This window comes from Desmodus rotundus, chromosome 5, assembly GCF_022682495.2.
Source record: "Desmodus rotundus isolate HL8 chromosome 5, HLdesRot8A.1, whole genome shotgun sequence".
NCBI classification, from domain to species: domain Eukaryota; kingdom Metazoa; phylum Chordata; class Mammalia; order Chiroptera; family Phyllostomidae; genus Desmodus; species Desmodus rotundus.
Genome location: NC_071391.1, coordinates 49,089,905 through 49,109,598, shown reverse-complemented (window position 1 = coordinate 49,109,598; position 19,694 = coordinate 49,089,905). Strand labels below are relative to the sequence as shown.

The window sequence follows — 19,694 nt, the reverse complement described above, 5'->3', positions numbered from 1 at the left end:
TTTTTTGAAGTTCATGTCCTTAAGTTGCTTAAACTTAAACTATGCCAGTCACTTTGGTGCCAACTAAAATCAAACCAAATTCATTTGTCATATATATTACTACTCATAATTCATTTCATGAGGCTTAAACCATAAAAATGTAGTTAGAATAAAAATGTAGTTAGAATTTATAGTCTATCTTCTCTAAACTCAGCACCGTGCATTACGTTTCAGTTGAGGTGCATTCTCTAAATAATCTTCTCCCAGCAAAGAGAGCCATGCAGGGTGGTGCTTTGGAAAAGGCCAACATGATTACGAACAAGCGGTTTACTTCGTAACCTGAAGAAAATTATAGGCTAGCTTAAAATATTAAAAAGTGCGAAGTAAAAGGCTAAAGTGAATCTTTTAAAACAACTAGGATAAATGAAGAACTAGAAATTATCAAAGATGCTAAAACCAAGTAAGGTATCAAATTTATACTTAGTTCTTAGGCAGACAGAGATAAAAGGGAAAGCTGTGATTTAATATGCTTCCCTCTGCCTGATAAAAGGAAACAAGCAAGTGTGGGCCCCTGAAGTTCCAGCCAGAGGATTAGGGTCTGAGTTTCTCTGCCAGTTCATCAGAGATTTGGTTTATCTAAATGCAAAATGGAGGTAAGAATAGAAAGACTTTTAGGGTTTTCACAAAGGGTAAAATAGATTACATGTGAAAGACGGCTGTACCCTGAAATACGCTATATGAATATAACTTATAATTGTTCTAGTTTTCATTTGGGAAGATATTTTTTGGTATTGGATTTCTAGTTTTAAGTTGTTTCATCTTGTCAATTTGTCACTCTCGGCATTTGAAGAGTACAGTGGTCACAGATAATATAGCATTAAAAATATCTAATAAACTGGTTAATAACTGACATGATTCTTAAAAAAATTAAAATGAACAGTTAACCAATTATTTCCAACTACAAAAAGGTAACATGTTATCAGGGAAGTTTTGAAAACAACTATCTTATTTTCTACCTCAGTTAAAGTCTTCTTTTAAATAGAAGTTGATATGCATTTAAATACACACATATTTAAATAGAAATAAGTTGATTAACCATCAACCCTAAGGAGGAAAGAACAATCTCCTGGCTAACTCATTCAACGATCTTTCTTTCAATAAATATTTATCAAATACCCAAAACATGCTCAGGGAGTTCACATCGACCACATAGAAGTCCAAGTATAAAAACTGGTAGCTGTGGGGTGCTGGGGCCAAGGAGAGTCACCCAAAGTCACTTTTCCTACCCCCTACTATTGAGGTAACCTCTGCTCCAGCCAGGCGGGGGCTGATGTATCTAAAGTGGTCCTCCCTCTGCACCTCAGCTCCCCTCCTCCCTCACTAGCCACATACCTCCCCATCCTTGAACTCCCAGTGCAGGAGGTGTTGGATCTTTCTACTGAAGTATTTCTTCTCCACATCAGTTTAACAGAAATGACAATAACAACCAGTTAAGAGCAAAAAATGGCAGTTACCATTTACTGAGTACCCTGTGGACAAATCCTGAGCTACAAACTTGACATTCATTATTTCTCAAACCTACACCAATTTTAGGAAGATTATCTAATCTTCATAGAGACATTCCCGACTTCATCCAGTCAACGGGACACATCTCCAGATCTGTGGGACTCTAAATGACCATACAGCCCTGGCCGCTGTGGCTCAGTGGACTGCACGCCCGCCTGTGAACCAAAGGGTTGCTAGTTTGATTCCCCACCAGAACACATCAAACTTTTAGGGTTGCAGGCCAGACAATGAGAGAAGCAACCAACTGATGTTTCTCTTGCACACTGATGTTTCTCTCCCTCTCTCTCTCCCTCCCTTCCCCTCTCTCTAAAGATAAAAATAAATAAATAAGTAAAATCTTAAAAAAAAAAAAAACCCCAACAACGATATAAACTACCATAGAGCTCTCCTTGCTGTGACCCAGAGCTGCATCTGAATGGACCTTCTCCTTTGACAGCGATCGCTGCACGCCCTGGACTGTTGTTGGCTGTCTCTTTACAGATACGCATGCTTTCTATCGCCCTCCCTCAAGTACAGGCACACGGGGGGTACATGCAGCCTTCCACAGGCCTTGCATAGCTCAAACACTCAGATATTCGTGGATTGAGATATATACCATACACACACACAAATGTGATTTTTCTACTCTCAAAGAGAAAACATCACACAAAGGATTAATTATAAGTTAATTAGCATCATCTTTCAAAGTGAGGATTTGACTGAAAATCTGCTTGTCCACAGCAGCATGAAGTTTGAATTGATTTGGTGGAAACACAGTAGGATTCACAAGAAAGTTTAAGAGACAGGATCTCTGCTACTATAAACTGCTTTAATATTTATTTACCTTACTGAATAGTATATCTGAATGTCACTCTAGAAAGTGGAAACTTATTAATATATGTATATGTAAAACACATATTTGTGCTAACTAATGTGGAAACTAAAACCTTATTTTTAAAAAAATCTGGAAGAACAAATGTCCAAGATCAGAAGAATAAGTAAATTATAACATATGCACACAAATAAAATATATATTAAAAATATTGATTAAGACTTTAATTGGTTGGGAAATGCCTATTTTCAAGAAAAAGATATAGGAAACTATATCTACTATCTCAATTATGTAAGAAAAAGATGAAAAGGTTTGGTCGGAAGCTGCATGTGAATGGTGGGATTGTGGACTACTTAAAAAATCCTGTTCTACCTTTTTTGTACTTTTAAAAACTTCTATAATTGGTGTATATTATTGTATTTAAACATACCTTTTAAATAAAAATAATATAGGGTGGTACTAAGCCTAAGGATAGGGTTCAGAAATAAACCCTTATATGTATAGTTAATTTTCAACAAGAATACTAGGACAATTCAATGCGTAAAGAGTAGTGTTTTCAACCATTTTTGTTACTGCATATTTTCATGCAAAAGAATGAAGTTGGACCCCTTCCTTACACCATACAAAAAAACCGATTCAAAATGGGTCACAGACTAAAACACCAAAGAAAACCTAAAAGTGCTTGGGCTAAACTTCCTTAGATGTGACACCAAAAGCACAAATAAGAAAAGAAAAAGTACGTAACATTGGGCGTCATCCAAACTAAAACCCTGTGCTTCAATGGGCACTGTCAAGAAAGTGAAAAAAGACAACCTGTGGAATAGAAGAAAATACTTGCAAATCATATATTTGAGAAGGCACCTGTGTCAAGGTTATATAAAGATCTCTTACAACTCAACAATAAAGACAAAGGCCCAATTTAAAAATGGGCAAAGGGTCTGAGTAGACATTTATATACAAATGCCCAATAAGCACGTAACAAGAAGCTCAACATGGTTAGCCATTAGGGAAGTTCAAATCCAAATCACAATGAGATACAACTTTACATTCAGTAGGATGGCTATAAAAAAACCCCAGAAAATTACAAGTGTTGGCAAGGATGTAGAGAAAGTGAAACTTTTACACATTGCTGGTAGAAACGTAAAATGATGCAACTGTTTTAGAAAACAGTCTGGCAATTCCTCAATATATCAAACACAGTTATCAAATAGCTCAGCAATTCCACTACGAGGTATAGACCTAAGAGTAATGAAAACATGTCCCCACAAAAACTCGTACATAAGTGTTCATAGCAGCATTATTCATAATAGCATAAAGTATTACCAACCCAGATGTCTATCAGCCGATGAATGAATGAATAAAATGTGGTATATAGTCATACATAACTTCAGTGTGACAAAATGATTTGGCAATAAAAAGAAATGACTGATTCATGTTATAACATGGATGAACGCTGAAACTTGGTAAGTGAAGAAGCCAGTCACAAAGAGCAAATGTTTTATGGTTCCGTTTATATGAAGTGTTCAGAATAGGCAAATCTGTAGAAGCAGAAGGTAGAATGGTAGCTACCTAGGGAAGGCGGTCTTGGGGAAGTGGGGAGTGGCTTAAGCTAATTGGTACAGGGTTTCTTTTTGAGGTAATGCATTCTAAAATCGACTGTGTTGACAGTTGAACAACTTGATGAATATACATTTTAAATGGATAAATTATATGGTATGTAAATTATATCTCTGTAAAGTTGTTTTTTTAAATATATATAGATATAGGACTTAAAAATAGTTTCTACTATATTACTGCCAAGTTTTGTAGGCAGTGGGGGGCACATTTTGACTGTTAAAACATCCTTGGAATTTTTATTCTTGATTCCAAGAAGAATCAAGAAAATAAATACGCACCTTCTCCCCAGGTGTCAGACATTGGACTGCATGTTGGAGAAATAGGTATGAATTTAAGCTGCTAAGTGTAAGCTGGCATTGATCCCTTCTACATAGTCGTGCACTGGAAGCCCCACGAGTAGTCAAGTCTTAGAGAAAGGCCAGGTCCTTGTCCGAACAGAGGTTTCCAACTGTTTTTGGAAGAAAAAGCTACTTTTACTTTCTATGAAGCCTTAACATAACTTAATGGGAAAGAGGGAACAGGCTTAAAAGGAAGAGAGATCATGAAGTCCCCAGATTCTAATCCTAGTTCTTCTCCCTAACTCTTGGTCTTGGGTCTCACTGCAAAAGGCAGATGACTGTGCCCTAACCACCTCACAGGATTGTAGAGAGACCCAAATGAGAAGGGGACGGGAGGGGAGGAACAATGTTTGTGGGATACAGCTGGACTGACCTCAGAAGGTTTGGTCTTGAATTCTGTTTGCCATTAATAGCTTTGTCATCCTCAGGGAAGTAAGCATAGCAGCAACTCAAGTTTTTATCTCCCAAGATAGACCTGGTCAACATACTTCACAGAGTATGAAATGAGACATCGAAGTAAAAATATACCAAAAGCCATTACATTCAATACAAATGTAAATCATCATTAGTATTTATAAACTATATCTTCAAAGCATTGCTCTTAAGTCCCTGAGCTTTCAAGAAAGAAGATGGGCTTAAGAAAAGCCAACAGCAATAGGAAAGAAACCACTGATAGCCTTATGACTTGTACTGCACAGTATTACCAGAATTAAAACCGGCAAGTCTCTTAGCCAGTGTGTCCACATTTGGTGAACTGGCGCATGTGTCTTGGTTCATCAAACTGGAGCAACTGAAGTGTTTCACGGGAAATCTAGATGGCCACGTTTTCTAAGACAGTGCTTCTCAAACTTTTTTTTTTGTCTCAAGATCCCTTTACACTCTTAAAATTATTGAGGACCCAAAAGAGCTTTTGTTTACGTGGGCCATATATATCATGCATTAGGAGATAAATTAGGAAAACTTCAAAATATTCATTAATTCATTTTTAATAAAACAATAGAAGTCTATTACTTGTTAGTGTAAATAATATTTTAATGGAAAACAAGCATATTTTCCAAAAAAGAAACTTAGAAAGATGAAGGATATTTGTTTTATATTTTTGCAAGTCTCTTTTGCAATTCTGCCTTAGCAGAAGACAGCTATATTCTCATAAACTCTTCTGCATTCATTTCATTCCTGGATATCGTTCCTTAAGAAAATCCTGCCTCATACAAATATGTAGTTAGAAAACGAGTATTTAACACAGCCTTTTCAGATAATTGAGGCTATTCTTCTCTAGTACCCCTAAACTCATCAAACAGTCATATCTTAAAAGTTAGTAGCAAGGTAAATCTGATAACAGAACATTCTTTTTACATCTGTTATATTAAAATCCATTGGTTTTTGGCACTTTGAAGAGCTCTTTACCTGTACATGACTTCATGTCATACATTGGTCACTTGGAAAATCTTGGCTCACCAAGTTAAAGAAGATTTTACATGTTGACACATTCATTAAAATCACAGTTATTAAATATCACTACCAACTTCATCATAAAAATCTTTAAGGAATGGGAAGCTGTCGATCTTATGGAGGCAAACACAAGTTTTCAGAAATACCAATTTTCACTCAGAATCTTAAGTTTTATCCTGAGTTGACCACCTTCACCCATTTTGGTCACCCCTTAAGCCCCTGCCTCTGGCGACCACCAAACATGTTCTCTGTATCTGAGTTCAGTTATTGTTTTAAGATTCCACATACAAGTGAGATCATACAGTATTTGTCTTTCTTTGCCTGACTTATTTCACTTAGCATAATGTCCTTCAAAGTCCATCTATGTAGTTGCAAATGGCAAGATTTCATTCATTTTTATGGCTGTATATACATATTGTACATACAGTGGAAATATATACGTCACATTTTCTTTATCCATTGATGGATACTTAGGTTGCTTCCGTGGCCTGACCATTGTAAATAACGACACTATAAACGTGGGTGGGGGTTCGTATGTCTTTGCAAGTTAGTGTTTTCATTTTCTTTGGATAAATACCCAGAAGTAGAACTGCTGGATCATATGGTGGTTCTATTTTTAATATTTTGAGGAATTTCCACACTGTTTTCCATAGTGGTCGTACCAATTCACACTCCCATCAACAGTGCACATGGTTTCCTTTTCGCCACATCTTTGCCAACACTTGTTATTTCTTGCCTTTTTTATAGTAACTATTCTAAAAGGTGTGATAGCTCACTGTTGTTTTCATTTGCATTTTCCTGAAGATTAGTGATGTTTAGCACCCATAATATATTTTAAATCTGTTTACTTCTGTCCATTTCTATCCCTATAATCCGTTAGAGCAGTACAGTGATACTTGAAAAAAATAAATTAAATCACACCACTTTCTTGCTGAAATCATTCACAGGCTTCCCTTTGTTTTTAGAATAAAATTCAAACTCTTTACTATAACCTCTAAGGCCTCAGATATACTCCCTGCTACCTCTTCCCTCCAATACTATGTTCCTACGACATTAGCCCGTTACTGACACACTGGTTCGTTCCCACCTCTGGGCCTTTGCACTACCTGTTCCCATGTCCGTAAGGACCTTACCGTCTCCTAGCTCCTTGCGTGGCTGCTTTCTTGTCATCTCCAAGTCTTAGCTCAGTCCCACGTCTTCAATGAGGTTTGACAACTTTATCTAAGGTAGGACCCTCTCTAGTTATTTACTATTATACCACCTAATTAATTTCTATCACAGCGCTTATCACTGCCTAAAATTATTCTGTTTATTGTCCAATTCATTCAATTAGAATCAGATTACAAACTTAATGAGGCAGGGACCTTTTCTTTTAAACAGCTTTACTGAAATATAATCACATACCATACAATTCACCCATTTCAAGTGTGTAATGCCATGGCTTTTGGTTTATTAAATTATTTTTTTAATTGTGGTCAAATATATAACATAAATTTTGTCATTTCAACCATTGTAAGTATATAATTCAATGACATTAATTCACAATTTTGTACAACTATCACCATTATTTCCAATTTTTTTTAATCAACCCAAACAGAAACTATAACCATTAATTAATAAGTCTCCCATTTCTCTCTTTCCCCAGCCCTTAGTAACCTCTAATCTACTTCCTGTCTCTAGGAATTTGCCTTACAGTTGTTCATATGGAAAGTAATACAATAATTAATAAATAAGAATAAACTGTTTTTCTTGTACTCACAACAGTAAACCCACTTTTGCCCCATCCTGTTTATAGCACATGGTAGACGCTCAATAAATATTTGTTGAATCAAGTAATTCATCAATTTTAAGGAAGTTACAAATTTCCTGGATCTCAGTTTTACAGCTGTGTGATGGCGCTGTATCACAATTTATTCATTTATTAAACATCTTTAGAGAATCTGTAGTTTCAGGCATTGTGCTTACTCCTGAAAATATCATAATGTGCAAAATAGTGATGGTCTCTGCTCTTAAGAAACATTCCGCTCCTTTTCCATCTGGAAACGCCGCCTTCTGTGAGTCTACGCACACTGAGGATGGACACACAGAAACAAGGACATATAGGCAAGTAAGCCTATTGGGCCGTATGATACTACACTGGGGCGACAGACGTCAAAAGCCATGCTGTCTTCAAATTCATTCAATATTAGCTGCTCTTTTCCCTTTGTAGGGTGATGAGGAGAGTCACGTGGATGTATCTGCGTGCGTTACAAACTATAAATGTAAGGTAAAAGTATGGTACTTTTTGATTTACTACATTTTATGCTTTGGGAACTAAAAGCAAAATACTGTGCCATACACAAATTCTAATATACTGATAAACTTACTGACAATGAAGGCGGGACCTTGGTTTCAAAATCGATGTTAATTCCGACACTGTGTCTGAACTTTCCAGGCTCATTTCTACAGTGGTAAATGCTGCCCAACAGAGAATGCTATTTCCAGACAAAGGGGCTGACACTCGAAACATATTAGTAAACGGCGCTAGAAACAAGACATTTTGCTCTACTCACTGTCACCACCAAGCCGGCACACACGCCGTTAGACAGCAACGACAGGAGGAGGGCAAGCAGACCTTATAACCCTCTCAGCTCTTCAAACAACACTTGAGGATTTCTACTTGAAGGCCCGTCTTTCTAAGCTTGTGCTTTCAAACCTTGGGCTGGACTGATCCCAAACACTGAAGTAACAAATATTACTAAATTCTGTCATTTCCTCTACCAAAAAAGTGATTTTACTACTACTTCTGGTTGTGATGAAAGGTCCTATTGACTATTCATTCAAACCCTTAACCAAGTTATGGATGCGGTATTCAGTGACTTCACCGCTTTTTCTCTGGCACTTTGACACATGCCAGTGCTTTCATCCACCTCCACTAACACGGCTCACAGAGGGCCGAGGTGCAGCCATTTCAGCGCTGCGGTCTGTTCACAGCTCTAGAGATGGGGATAAGTGAGGCTGGCTGAGAAGGCAAACTCCCACTTAACAACATGAACTGGTATATATGCAGAGAAAAATAAACCTTCAAAAGTTAGACATAACCTATTGATACATTACCTGGTTAGGAACCATGATAATTAATGTTTTTTTGATTTGTTGTAAGTGGAAATGTAATAAAGTGATGGTAGAAAGGCCAAAGACAAAATGAAACATACCGAAGAAAGAGTAAGAAGTGAAAAAGAGTTGAAGCAAAGAGAGGTTAAAGGTCACAAATTTGCTACAAGTTTCTTCCTAAATGCTAGAAAACGGGCTTCCTGAATGAACTATGAAACCTAAGGAAGTCTGTTATAAGAAGTTTATTATCCTCTCCTTTTTAAACTGCCACAAGTTATAAATTTTTCTTTCTTTTTTTTTTTTAAATCAGAGAGCATGATACTTGCTCTCTCTGGATTTAGAGTGGTTAACCTATGGCTCTTAAACACAAACAGAAGTGTAATCTCTCATTTTCAAAAAAAGAGTATAAAGTTACAGATGATACAAAATTACTGGAAGCAATCCATTTTTTAAACAGATGAATAAAAGGAGTTCAACATACTTATAACCTTGGTACGTTTAAGAATAAAGTCAGAGGCCACCTGGGAAGTGCTCTGAAGTGAGGACCAAACAGATACTGAAACTGAGAGTCTGGTGTGGAAGGCTGACTTCAAATTTTCCACTGCACACAGTCAGCCTCCGTCTTTGTCCTGTTTTCAGAGCAAGCTGAGCTCTTCTTAGAAACTTGTGCATTCCTATTGGGCCCTAAGAAGAAAGAAGTGTGTGTGTGTGTGTAGCTGGGATTTAGGAGGAAATCCAGGCATTTCAGTCCTAGCCTGAATCAGGAGTAGGTCTCACCGGGAATCTTCCAACAGATTTCGGACCTAGGGTGTAGGTGCTTAGAACAACAAGAACAACAACAACAACAACAAAAAGAAAGAAAGAAAGAAAGAAAAAGGAAGGAAGGAAGGAAGGAAGGAAGGAAGGAAAGAAAGAAAGAAAGAAAGAAAGTAGGGCAAGAAGAGAAGAGCTCTGAACTCAGATCAGAACTCAGTTCTACTAAATGAGGCCAGTGTTGCTGACCGCCGGACTCCCAGGTCCTGGATCCCAGTATTCACGTCCTCTTGTCGACACTGGCTGACGTCACATGGAGAGGCTCCCTCATTTACCTAGACCTCTTCTTCCTTAAGGTACTCTTAGTCCGGTCGGGTCTTGACCGGTTCTGAGCACTGCCTTTTCCATGGTTTGACGACCGTGGTCAGTAGTGTGAGCCTGGTAGCCTTGAAATTAAAGTCCTGTTTCTTAGACTGAGATACTTTTCTGCCACAGAGGGAGGGAGAGCGCCAGATGCGGGAAGAAGAGCACATGAAAAGATGAGCCCCGGGCCAGGGGCTTCGAGCAGGGCACTTGCCGGGAGCACAGAACACGAGTGGGCGTGTAGCAACGATCAGAGCAGCACGGCTGGCAGGCGTGAGTGTGAGGGTAGAAAGCACATGACCAGCTGGGGGCTGCAAGCTAGAAGTTGGATCCGATGGCAGAAAAGGGCAAGAATCTTAACAAGAACCAGAGTAAAAAGTGAACTACTAGACGGAGTTTGGATGACGGGCAGAAAGGTAAAGATGGCACCACATCAAGGAGTAATTCTATGGCTACCAGGGATGATAAGGGAGTTGTTTAGTGAATCTTCAGATTCATACAGATAAAAGGCAATTTGGGCTCATATAAACAAAAGAATCACGAAGCTTACTGTTTCTCTAAAATGGAAAGCTCCGGAGGTACAGGTGGTAATGCCTTTAAGTAACAGCCAAACCCTGGATGCTCCTCCGCGTACTCTTCCAGCTGGAAGGGTTTCCACAGGAAAAACAAAGCACTGGAGCTGAACTTCCTTTACGACTAGAAAAGCTATGAAATGTCTGCCTCTTGAAATAGAGTCAAGGATGCTAAAGAAATGTTGCATGTTTCTTTCTGGAAAATGCTAACCCAAGCCAGCATCCTTGAAGTCTTTCCGTGGCATGTGGGAAGACATTACTTACGTGGGATATTAACTGGCATGCTGTTGAGAGAACCACAAAAACCCAGTAAGGGTTGGAAGGCCCATGGGCTTGGCCTTTTCTTTTTGGCCCTGGGTAATACGATGAGAAGACCATCAAGGACTTGCCAATGTCACTGAACTTGCACTCCATAAACAACTCCCGGTGCAACACGAGCTCCTCTAGGGGTGGTCTGGGAGAGCAAGCTGTGTGAGAAGAGGGCTACTACTGGTCAAGCTGCAGAGGCAAAGGTTATAAAGCCCACACTCAAGTGGAGTCTGCTAGCAAGTAGCAACCCAGTAATGGGCTTCTGCGTTTGGTAGGAGGATTCCAGTTTGTACCCATTGCTTCTCGGTAGTATTTAGAACGGCAAAGAATAAGGCTGTGGCCAAAAAAGGACTTTGTCTTAACGCTGTAACTGGTTAAATAAAGCAGTCAACCCTGGTTGTATGCGGGAAGAGGAGGGGAGTGGAGGAGGAAGTGCTTACCTGCGCTATGTTTTTGTTCAGGAGATAGACTCCGTAATCAAACTGCAGCTTCTCCCCTCCTTTTGGGTATAATGGAAACCTAAAAAAGGTAAAGTAGGATCAGCAGTTTTCCAAAATGTGGGTGAAACAACCTCAAAATTGTTGAAAAGGTGGAAGTTTCTCGACTACAGTATGAACATCTGCAGACTTGGACTAAGTCAGTTATAGTTCATTGCAACCTATTATCTCAGTATCTTCATTACGTTAGTCAAATTAAAACAATGGCTACTTTGCTCCACAGGAAAAAACGAATAGGTCATGCAACAAGGGATTACTGCGTTAGAGAGTGACCCCAGGGGGGTGCCAAGGGGTGGTGGTGGTAGAGGGATTGAGGAAAAAAGGGGGTGGTGGGGCAGCGGGGAGAGAGAGAGAGGAGAGGGAGAGAGAACTCAGGGACACGGACAACAGTGTGGTGGGCGGGGAGGGGGGCTGGTGGAGGTGGAAGAGGGTATGGGGGGATAAACGGCAATGGGAAAAAATAAAATAAAACATAAAATTAAATTAACAAGAGACCCACTAATCCCAAGAAGTTAAAGCCACTGTGTTCCCTATTTACACATCATAACCATGCTAAGGTCTAGATCCTAGAAATTTTTTCCTCTAATACCTTGGACCCAGCGTCTCAACTTCTACTAAATGGGAAAGGAAGAGTAAGAAAAAAAAATCAGACATGAGAGCAATAGGTACAATTTCTGTTTCGTTTAAGGTGGCCAGTCAAATCAACAGCATTAATTTAAGTAAAAATTCATTAAAAATCCATTCATATTCGCGGTGGGGGCTATTTGGATGTTATATCTCCAAGGCAATGTACTCATGCGACAGATTTCTCATAAGACTTTCCATTTTAACCCGACTCACAGACGCAACAAAGGCAAGAGATCTGTGGATCTTTATAAAGATAATGAGCTATTTTAGGGAATAAGTTTCCCTCACTATTTCCCTTTTCCTACTCCTGCAAATGAAGAAAAGGTTACGGTATACCTACTTAGTCATACTGTCCCCTGATTCTTATGACCAAGCACACCTTTTATCCTCTCGAACAAACTTCTCTATGAACAGATAGGGTCAAGAAGAAAACTCCACCTTCCTTAGTTTTGCAATATACAATTATTCTCAAGAATAAAATTACCTTACTGAAATAAATGATAGGTGATAATTACTACATATTCTTAATCTCATTAGCCTGGAAAAAACACATCCCATATGGCCTGGATGTTATTGTTTTTTAGGGAAAATAGAAGAGAATTTAAGAGCCTTAGATTAAGTTCCCGAAAGTTGCTGATTACTTAGTGTCCAACAGGTACATCTGTTGTGTTGTAAATTTGCAGGCACTGGGGAGTGAGCAAGCTCATGAACTGTCTTTATTCCCTGCTAAAGGAACATCAAATGCTTCACACACCCATCAAGGAGATATAGCTTTGTACTTACTTAAAGCAGTAAAAAAAAATATGATATATGGTTTGGTCCTAAACTAAGATGCACAAAAATGACAGCAAAGCAAATTCAGGATAAACAAGGGGCAACACCAGGCTTTGCCAGGGGGTCTGAGAATCCATCAGGTTTGTGTTGGGTAGCTCGCAGAGAAACTACCTATTTGGAAGGACCTAACAACAAGGGGGCACTTTGGAAGAAACCTACTAGAGCCCTAGAGCTCTGTAGTGTATAGGTGTTACTCTATAAACCATCACATGTGTCTATGACACAGCTCTCCAGATCCACACCTGCCTCCACTTACAAATTATAACACAGACACTGTATCAAAAATGCAGGAAGAGTAAACTGACGTGAGCATGCACTGAGAGCCAGGCCTCTGCATGTCTGAAACACTGATTTCACAACGTTAATTTCTTATTTTTATTTTATTGGGACTTCTTTATAGAAAGAGTCACAAGGTGTGTATGTAACATTGAAACAAATCTACAGAGAGATCAGAGCTGAAGGTTCAGATAGGGCAATTTTAAGTCAGATCAAATATTAGGACAGAGTTCACATCTTAAATTGCTTTGAAATTCTTAAGTGGTCACTTCAAGTTGAACAGTATAATATCTATAACGATTACATATTCATCGTGCTTTGCAAAAGTGCGTGGATTTGAATGTTTATTAAGCAATCTTAAAAAAGGAAATCTATTTTAAAAAGTAAAACCTGTTACCATCAAGACATAAGACAGAAATCAAAAGCATCTTAACACACCATAAATCGAGAGTCACATTAGCAAACCACAGACGGGTTAGATAAGCACGTGGTCCCTCAGTACACTGGGGAGCGAGCAAGCTCATGAACTGTCTTTACTCCCTGCTACAGGAAAAACGTCCTCGGCACTGCAAACAGGACTCATGAAAGGGGAGTGCTACATCAAATAACTGGAGGGAGAACTATACATTTCCTACTGTCATACTCTAATAGGAAAGGCAATTAAAATGAGCAATATTAATTCTTTGTCAAATTAATTTACATTTTCAAGTTATTTTAAAAATTCACAGACTCTACATGGGAAAAATCAATAAAGTAGTCATAAATAGATTATGTGTGAAGATGATTCAAAGCTCTTTAGTACAAAGTAATCTGAGTATGAAATAGAGAATTATGTTGTAACCACTGAAAACCTAGTATGATCCCAGGCTGCATTAAAAGGAACAGAACAGCAACTGGGGGCGTACTATTGCCAACTACTTTGTACAGGGTCCCACTACACTGAGAGATCTATGTTCAGTTCTGTTCATTTTGTTTACAACTATACAGGTAAATAATTGGAACCTTTCTTATAGGTTTTGTAATCATCTCGTTTGCCTACAAACAGCATGCAGTGCAGTAGAGTGGTCCAGTGTTTTGGTATTTAAAGAAAATGCCTGGCCTTGGTCACCTCCTTAGTAGAAGAGATGTGACCTCAGGATTAGGTGTTCAGTTATCAATCCAGTAATATTTCTATTGCCTCCACGACACCTGGAGACACGATTTTGAGAGAGATGATGGAAGGAATCGGAGGAGCTTAGCCTGCAGCACACAAGTCTCAGGGACAGCAAGTAAAGCGCTTTCAGAGAGAAATAAAGGTTGGTTCTGTTCTCACGGCTTCAAGCAGAGAGAACCAGAGTTAAAGGTACAAGTTACAGGAAAACTGACTACCCCACAGAGTTAGTGCAGATCCGAAAGCTCTTGGGTAGAGAAAGCCAATCAGAGACAGGTCAACAAATAATGGACATGTATTCGGGGGTTTAATGGGCTGAATGGTCGCCCCCAAAAGATATGTCCGTGTCCCAATTCTTGGAACCTGTGGATATGACTTATTCGGGGAAAAGGGTCTGCAGTTAAGTTAAAGGTTTTGAGATGTGGTCATCCTTGATTATATCCAGGTGGGCTCTACACCCAGCAAGTACATCCTTACAAGGGACACGCAGAGGAGGGACACAGAAAAGAGGAGGTCATACGCAGCTGGAGGCAGAGACAGGAGTTAAAGCGCAGGGAGGCTTGAGCCACCAGAAGCTGGGAAGGGCAAGGCAGGTTTCTCCCCTTGTGCTTTGGAGGGAGTGTGGCCCTGCTGACAGCCTGACCTCAGACTTCTGGCCTCCAGAACCGAGAACACCAACTGCTGCTGCTGCTGCCGCCGCCGAGTCCACAGTGGTTTGCAGCGGCAGCCCTAGCAACCAGCGCAGGGGAACCAAGCCCGGGATGACCCAGCAGACTAGACGGGGCACGGTATCTCCTCCATCCCCGAGATTCTATAGTTCTAGAAATGCAAACTAACACACAGGAACCGTGAAAACAGTACAGGACTATAATGACAGGCGTCAGCTAAGGCTGCAAAGTGGCCTACTGAAGTACATGGTATGCAAGAAAGATTCATGGCCTCAAAGGAGAAAATGTTTTCAATGAAATTTTGATGTGTGCGCGTATATATATGCACATGTATATGTATTACAATTATTTTACATGTGTGTACATGAAAATACATCTCAGTTTGGGGAGAAACTGTAAAAGAAACTGATCTTGGATCATCCTTCCTTTAAAAAGATACAATTATAAGCGTTACCTGCTCTTCAATGGTAAAATCTGGCTATTTTACAAAGGACTACGACTTGGTCACAGTTTCTTGCTTTCATCTTCGAAGCCCCACATCCCGGTCTGGTTCTTTGAGGGCTCAACTGGGGGGCGAGGACGTGGCCAGAGTTAATTTAACTTTGACGGCACGTGCCAAGGCCGCTCCTGCCCACAGCAGCAGAACAACGTGACCGTGCGTAGTCGATACGTTGCGAGGCCATGACTGTAACTTCAAACTTACTTTTCCAGTCCAGGCTAGTTTTCGACCACAACTCAGGCTTAGAGTGACACTCGCTTTTCACCCACCTCCTTGGCCTTTTACGCACGCAGTGATTCACCAAGTCAACAAAGTATTTTTCCTGTGCAACAGTCTTATCTCTCCGTTCCCACCGCCACTCTGGAAAATTCTTTGTTGTTCTATGTGCCGTAGGATGTTTAGCAGCATTCCTGTCCTCTATGCACTAAAATACAGTATTATTATTTAAGACTTTTTAAAAACCATCTCACTGCTTAGCCCTGCTTCCTAGTCAGTCATTGTCTGAAATTTTAACCTCTCTGCCTAGCTTTCAAGGCCTCACTGATCCGACCTGTCTGCCTTATTCATCTGTGACCTTATTATGCCCAAGGGGTTTCCTCACAGTGTCATGGACAGACCAAGTTCATCTCTGTCCGCCTTTGCTCACCTCCTGCAAATGCCCATCGCTCTTTCCTTCCGCTAGCAGAGTAAAAGGTACTATGTTTCACATCGTCATGCCTAAAGAAAAACACTCTCACATTTTTGTACTAAGTTGCATATCACTAAAGCTTTATCTCTAACTCATTGCAAGTTGGTGATAATGCATAAGGCAGGCCATAGGCATACAAGATGGAAAATGGCTGGAGCGGAGTGAGGGAAAAGGAAAAAAGGAGGTACAGTCTGAGAGGGGTGGGCCCAGATCGTGCAGGATCTTGTAGGTCACAGCACGGACTTGGCTTTTACTCTGTAAGAAGAGGGAAAGCTCTGGAGGATTCTGAAAAGAGGAGAGACATGGACACTTTGGCTACTCTCTGAGAATAAACTTCAGGGAAGCAAGCAAGAAAACAAGGAGAGGCCACTACAAGAACCCAGGAAAGCGCAGAGGGGAATGTGAACCGGGTGGCAGCTGCTGAGGGTAAGGAGTGGCTGAATTCTCCTGTTCTGAAGACAGAGACACCAGGAGTTGTTGACAGATCTCGTGTGAGGTGTGAGAGGTGCAGGAGTCAAGGATAACTTCAGAGTTTGCTGGCAACTGACAGAATGGAGTTGTCATCTTAACCTTGATAGAAGTGCAGGTGGCATTAGAACCAGCTAGGGGTTGGGGTGAGGAGCACAGCATGAGGCTCCGTGCTAAAAGGTGAGGCTGGAGAGGTCAGCAGGCATCGGACTGCGCAAGGTCTACACACCATATGACAGCTACCTAGAATATATCCTTAAGGATGATGAGAGAGTAATTAAAGATTTTTAAAGCATGGCAGTGCCAGGATTGGGGTTTATTTCTTAAAAACCAGTGGTAAATAAAGGGGAACGAGACACGGTTAAGAAGGTGTTTCGATGATCCAGGCCGTAATAGTGACAGCTTTGATTAGGGTTCCAGCAATGAAGAGGGACACGCATGAACAGACGTGAGCTGTAATTTGTGCGTAGAAGGGCTTGTGAAAGGACTTTGAGATACATTAGTTCTGATAGTGGTAAGGAAAGAGGAGTCAAAGGCGACCCTTTGGGCAGACGGTAGTTTCTATGAACCGAGATAGGGAACACTGGGGGAGCAGCAGGCATACCTATTATACATGTATATGTTTATTATATACAACTTTATTGTATGTAAGGTTAGTAGAGGAATTTGCGGTGATAGTATCAACTAAGGAATTATAAAAATTTAGATGGAAGCTGAAGCCATAGGTAGGAATGAGGGGGCCTAAAGAAATCATAGAGAAGAGGGCAATGAGAATATCCACAAGGGACGGGGAAATGGGAAGGATGCAAAAAAGGACTGGTCAGAAAGATCTGAGGAAAGCCAAGTGTTTCACTAGAAAAGCACAGAGAAAGTGTTAATTTAAGAAGGAAGATGTCATCAGTAGTCAAATGTTGCTGACAGGTCAAGCAAAACAGACATGAAAACATGTCTACTGGCTATAATTACTTGAGTTCATTGGTAGGTAGCTGTGGTAATATGGTAAACACAAGTCTGAATGAAGTGGTGGGAGATGGAGGAAGCCTGGTGTGAGTTCAGGAGGGACTGGAGTGAGGAAAAGGAGATGACGAGGAGTCTGGCACAGACAGGAGAGCTCGGTGACCAGAGGGCCGTGGTGAGGCACAGCAGAAAGAGCGCCCTGAGGAGGCGGGAGGGGCGAGGCCTGCCATCCTACAGGGAGAGCACAGGAGAAGGTTTAGCCTTGGGTGGCAGGTGGGACAACTCTCCCACTAGAGCAGGAAGGATGAAAGAAAATGATCACTGTGGATAGAGTTTATTTATTCAACAAATTTTCACAAATGTGCCAGGCATAGTGCTAGGTGGTAGAGATATAAAGGAGGGCAAACACAATCATGGAGCTTGAAGTCCAGTGGAGTAGACAGACACTGCTCATAGAATCACACTAACCAACACAGAATTTGTAAGTTAAGTACGCTGAAGAAGAACACTATTCCAGAAAAGAGGCAGACGAGAGACTGAGAGCCAAGGAAGACTTCTGACAGAAAGTGACACTCCAGCTGAGATCTCAGAGGTGGGCAGGAGCTCGGGGGAGGAATGCCCCAATGAAAGGCAGCAGCACAGTAAAGGCCCATGGCAGGAGGAAGTATGGTGCTCCAAAGACTGAGAGAACAGTGTAGTTGGGCTGAGGGGGCTTGTGACAAGAGATGACAGGAAGGTAGATTATACAGGGCCTTCTGGACCACGTCAAATCATAGTCTGTTTTTTCCCAGTAGGAGAAAAAAAATGGAAGGACTTGAAACAAAGGTACAACTTGCTCGGACTCGCATTTGGTATCTTCTTTCTTAAACTAATCCTTTGTCTTTCAACTTTCCTGGCAACGATCGATCTGCATTCTGAAAAAATTAGGCTGATTACAGTGGAGCACGGTTTAGAGGGGTGAGAGCAGCTTGTTGCAGTAATCCGCGGCCGCCTGGACTAAGGTGATGGCATAGTGAGCGGGAAAGGGGAGACTCATCTTGAAGACTTTTAGGAGATAAATCGTAACATTTGGCTATAGGTTGGAAGGGGAAGATGATGGAGAGGGAGGGATCATGAGTGACTCAATGTTTTGTTTCGCCCAGTGAGATAGAGGGTTGATCAAGTGGTAGAACAGTTTGAACAAAGAAATGCAGTAGAGCTGCTGAGCACTACTGAGCCCAGAAGTGGTTATTAATCATGAATTTATAACGATACTACTGTGTGACGTTTGCTTGGGTGCAGCAGGTATAGAGAAAATAGACGGTAGGGCTATAAGGATAACACAAAGTCACAACAGTGGGCCAGACAAAGGTGGAACAACAATAATGAGCCATAATAAAATTTGAACCGGATAAAGAGACCAGGGTCTCAAGGTCACCAAGAGGAGGACACCCAGATTACTGAACAAACAAGCTGAACGAGGAGAAGCAGAGGAAAACGCCTGAGTCAAGTTCTGAATGTGGACTGAGATGGTGACATGATTCAAGAGTGCAACCGTGGCAGTGAATAAACATGATGGAATGCAAGAGGCCACTGGTGATGAAGATCAAGAAAATGAGGGGCCCAGGAGTCGGATGAAGCACCCACTTGTGTGTTAATGTCGTCCGTAATGACAAGAAGTGAGGCGGGGAGCAAAGCTATTCGTCTGTCCTGCATGCTCTGTTTCTTCTGGTTCTCTGTTGCCAAAATACATGACGAGCAAGGGAGTTATAACTGAGACTAGTAGGTGAAAGAGTGGTATAGTTGAAGGGCATAGTCTCAAAGGAATAGGTTTTTGTATGTTTGCTCTACCAACAGAGAAGAGAAGAACCTAGAAAAAAACAAGGAGCAAAAAAACCACAAACTCAGCTTCTGAATCTGAACACCTAACACAGAAGAAAATTAACAGCTGCCCATGGTAAGGCTTCAGGAAAATGGGGTCCTAATGGAAAATTCAGGTTCAGATAGGGCGAGAGGTAGGCTGACCTCACTGGGAAGAGCCTGGAGTCATAGGAGAGTTACTGGTTACGCAGGTGCACTTTCAGGGGACTCGATGAAAGACTGGTGGGCTGGGTCAGGGTCAAGGAAGTACAGGGCATTTTGAAGACAATGAAGATAATTGTAAAAGGTTTTGAGGTGCTTTGTGGGACGTTGAGGTA

At 40.8% G+C, this 19,694-nt stretch overlaps 1 protein-coding gene across 5 annotated transcripts in view; it reads right to left on the bottom strand.

Annotated features, from left to right (window-relative positions):
- Positions 1-19,694, bottom strand: part of UVRAG (UV radiation resistance associated) — a 279,747-nt gene that overhangs the window by 62,251 nt on the left and 197,802 nt on the right. For all 5 annotated transcript variants that reach the window (XM_045181850.3, XM_053924302.2, XM_024572534.3 and 2 more), the window contains one exon: positions 11,294-11,372. In XM_045181850.3, the coding sequence (XP_045037785.2) occupies positions 11,294-11,372 (79 nt within the window). The remainder of the gene's footprint in view (positions 1-11,293; positions 11,373-19,694) is intronic.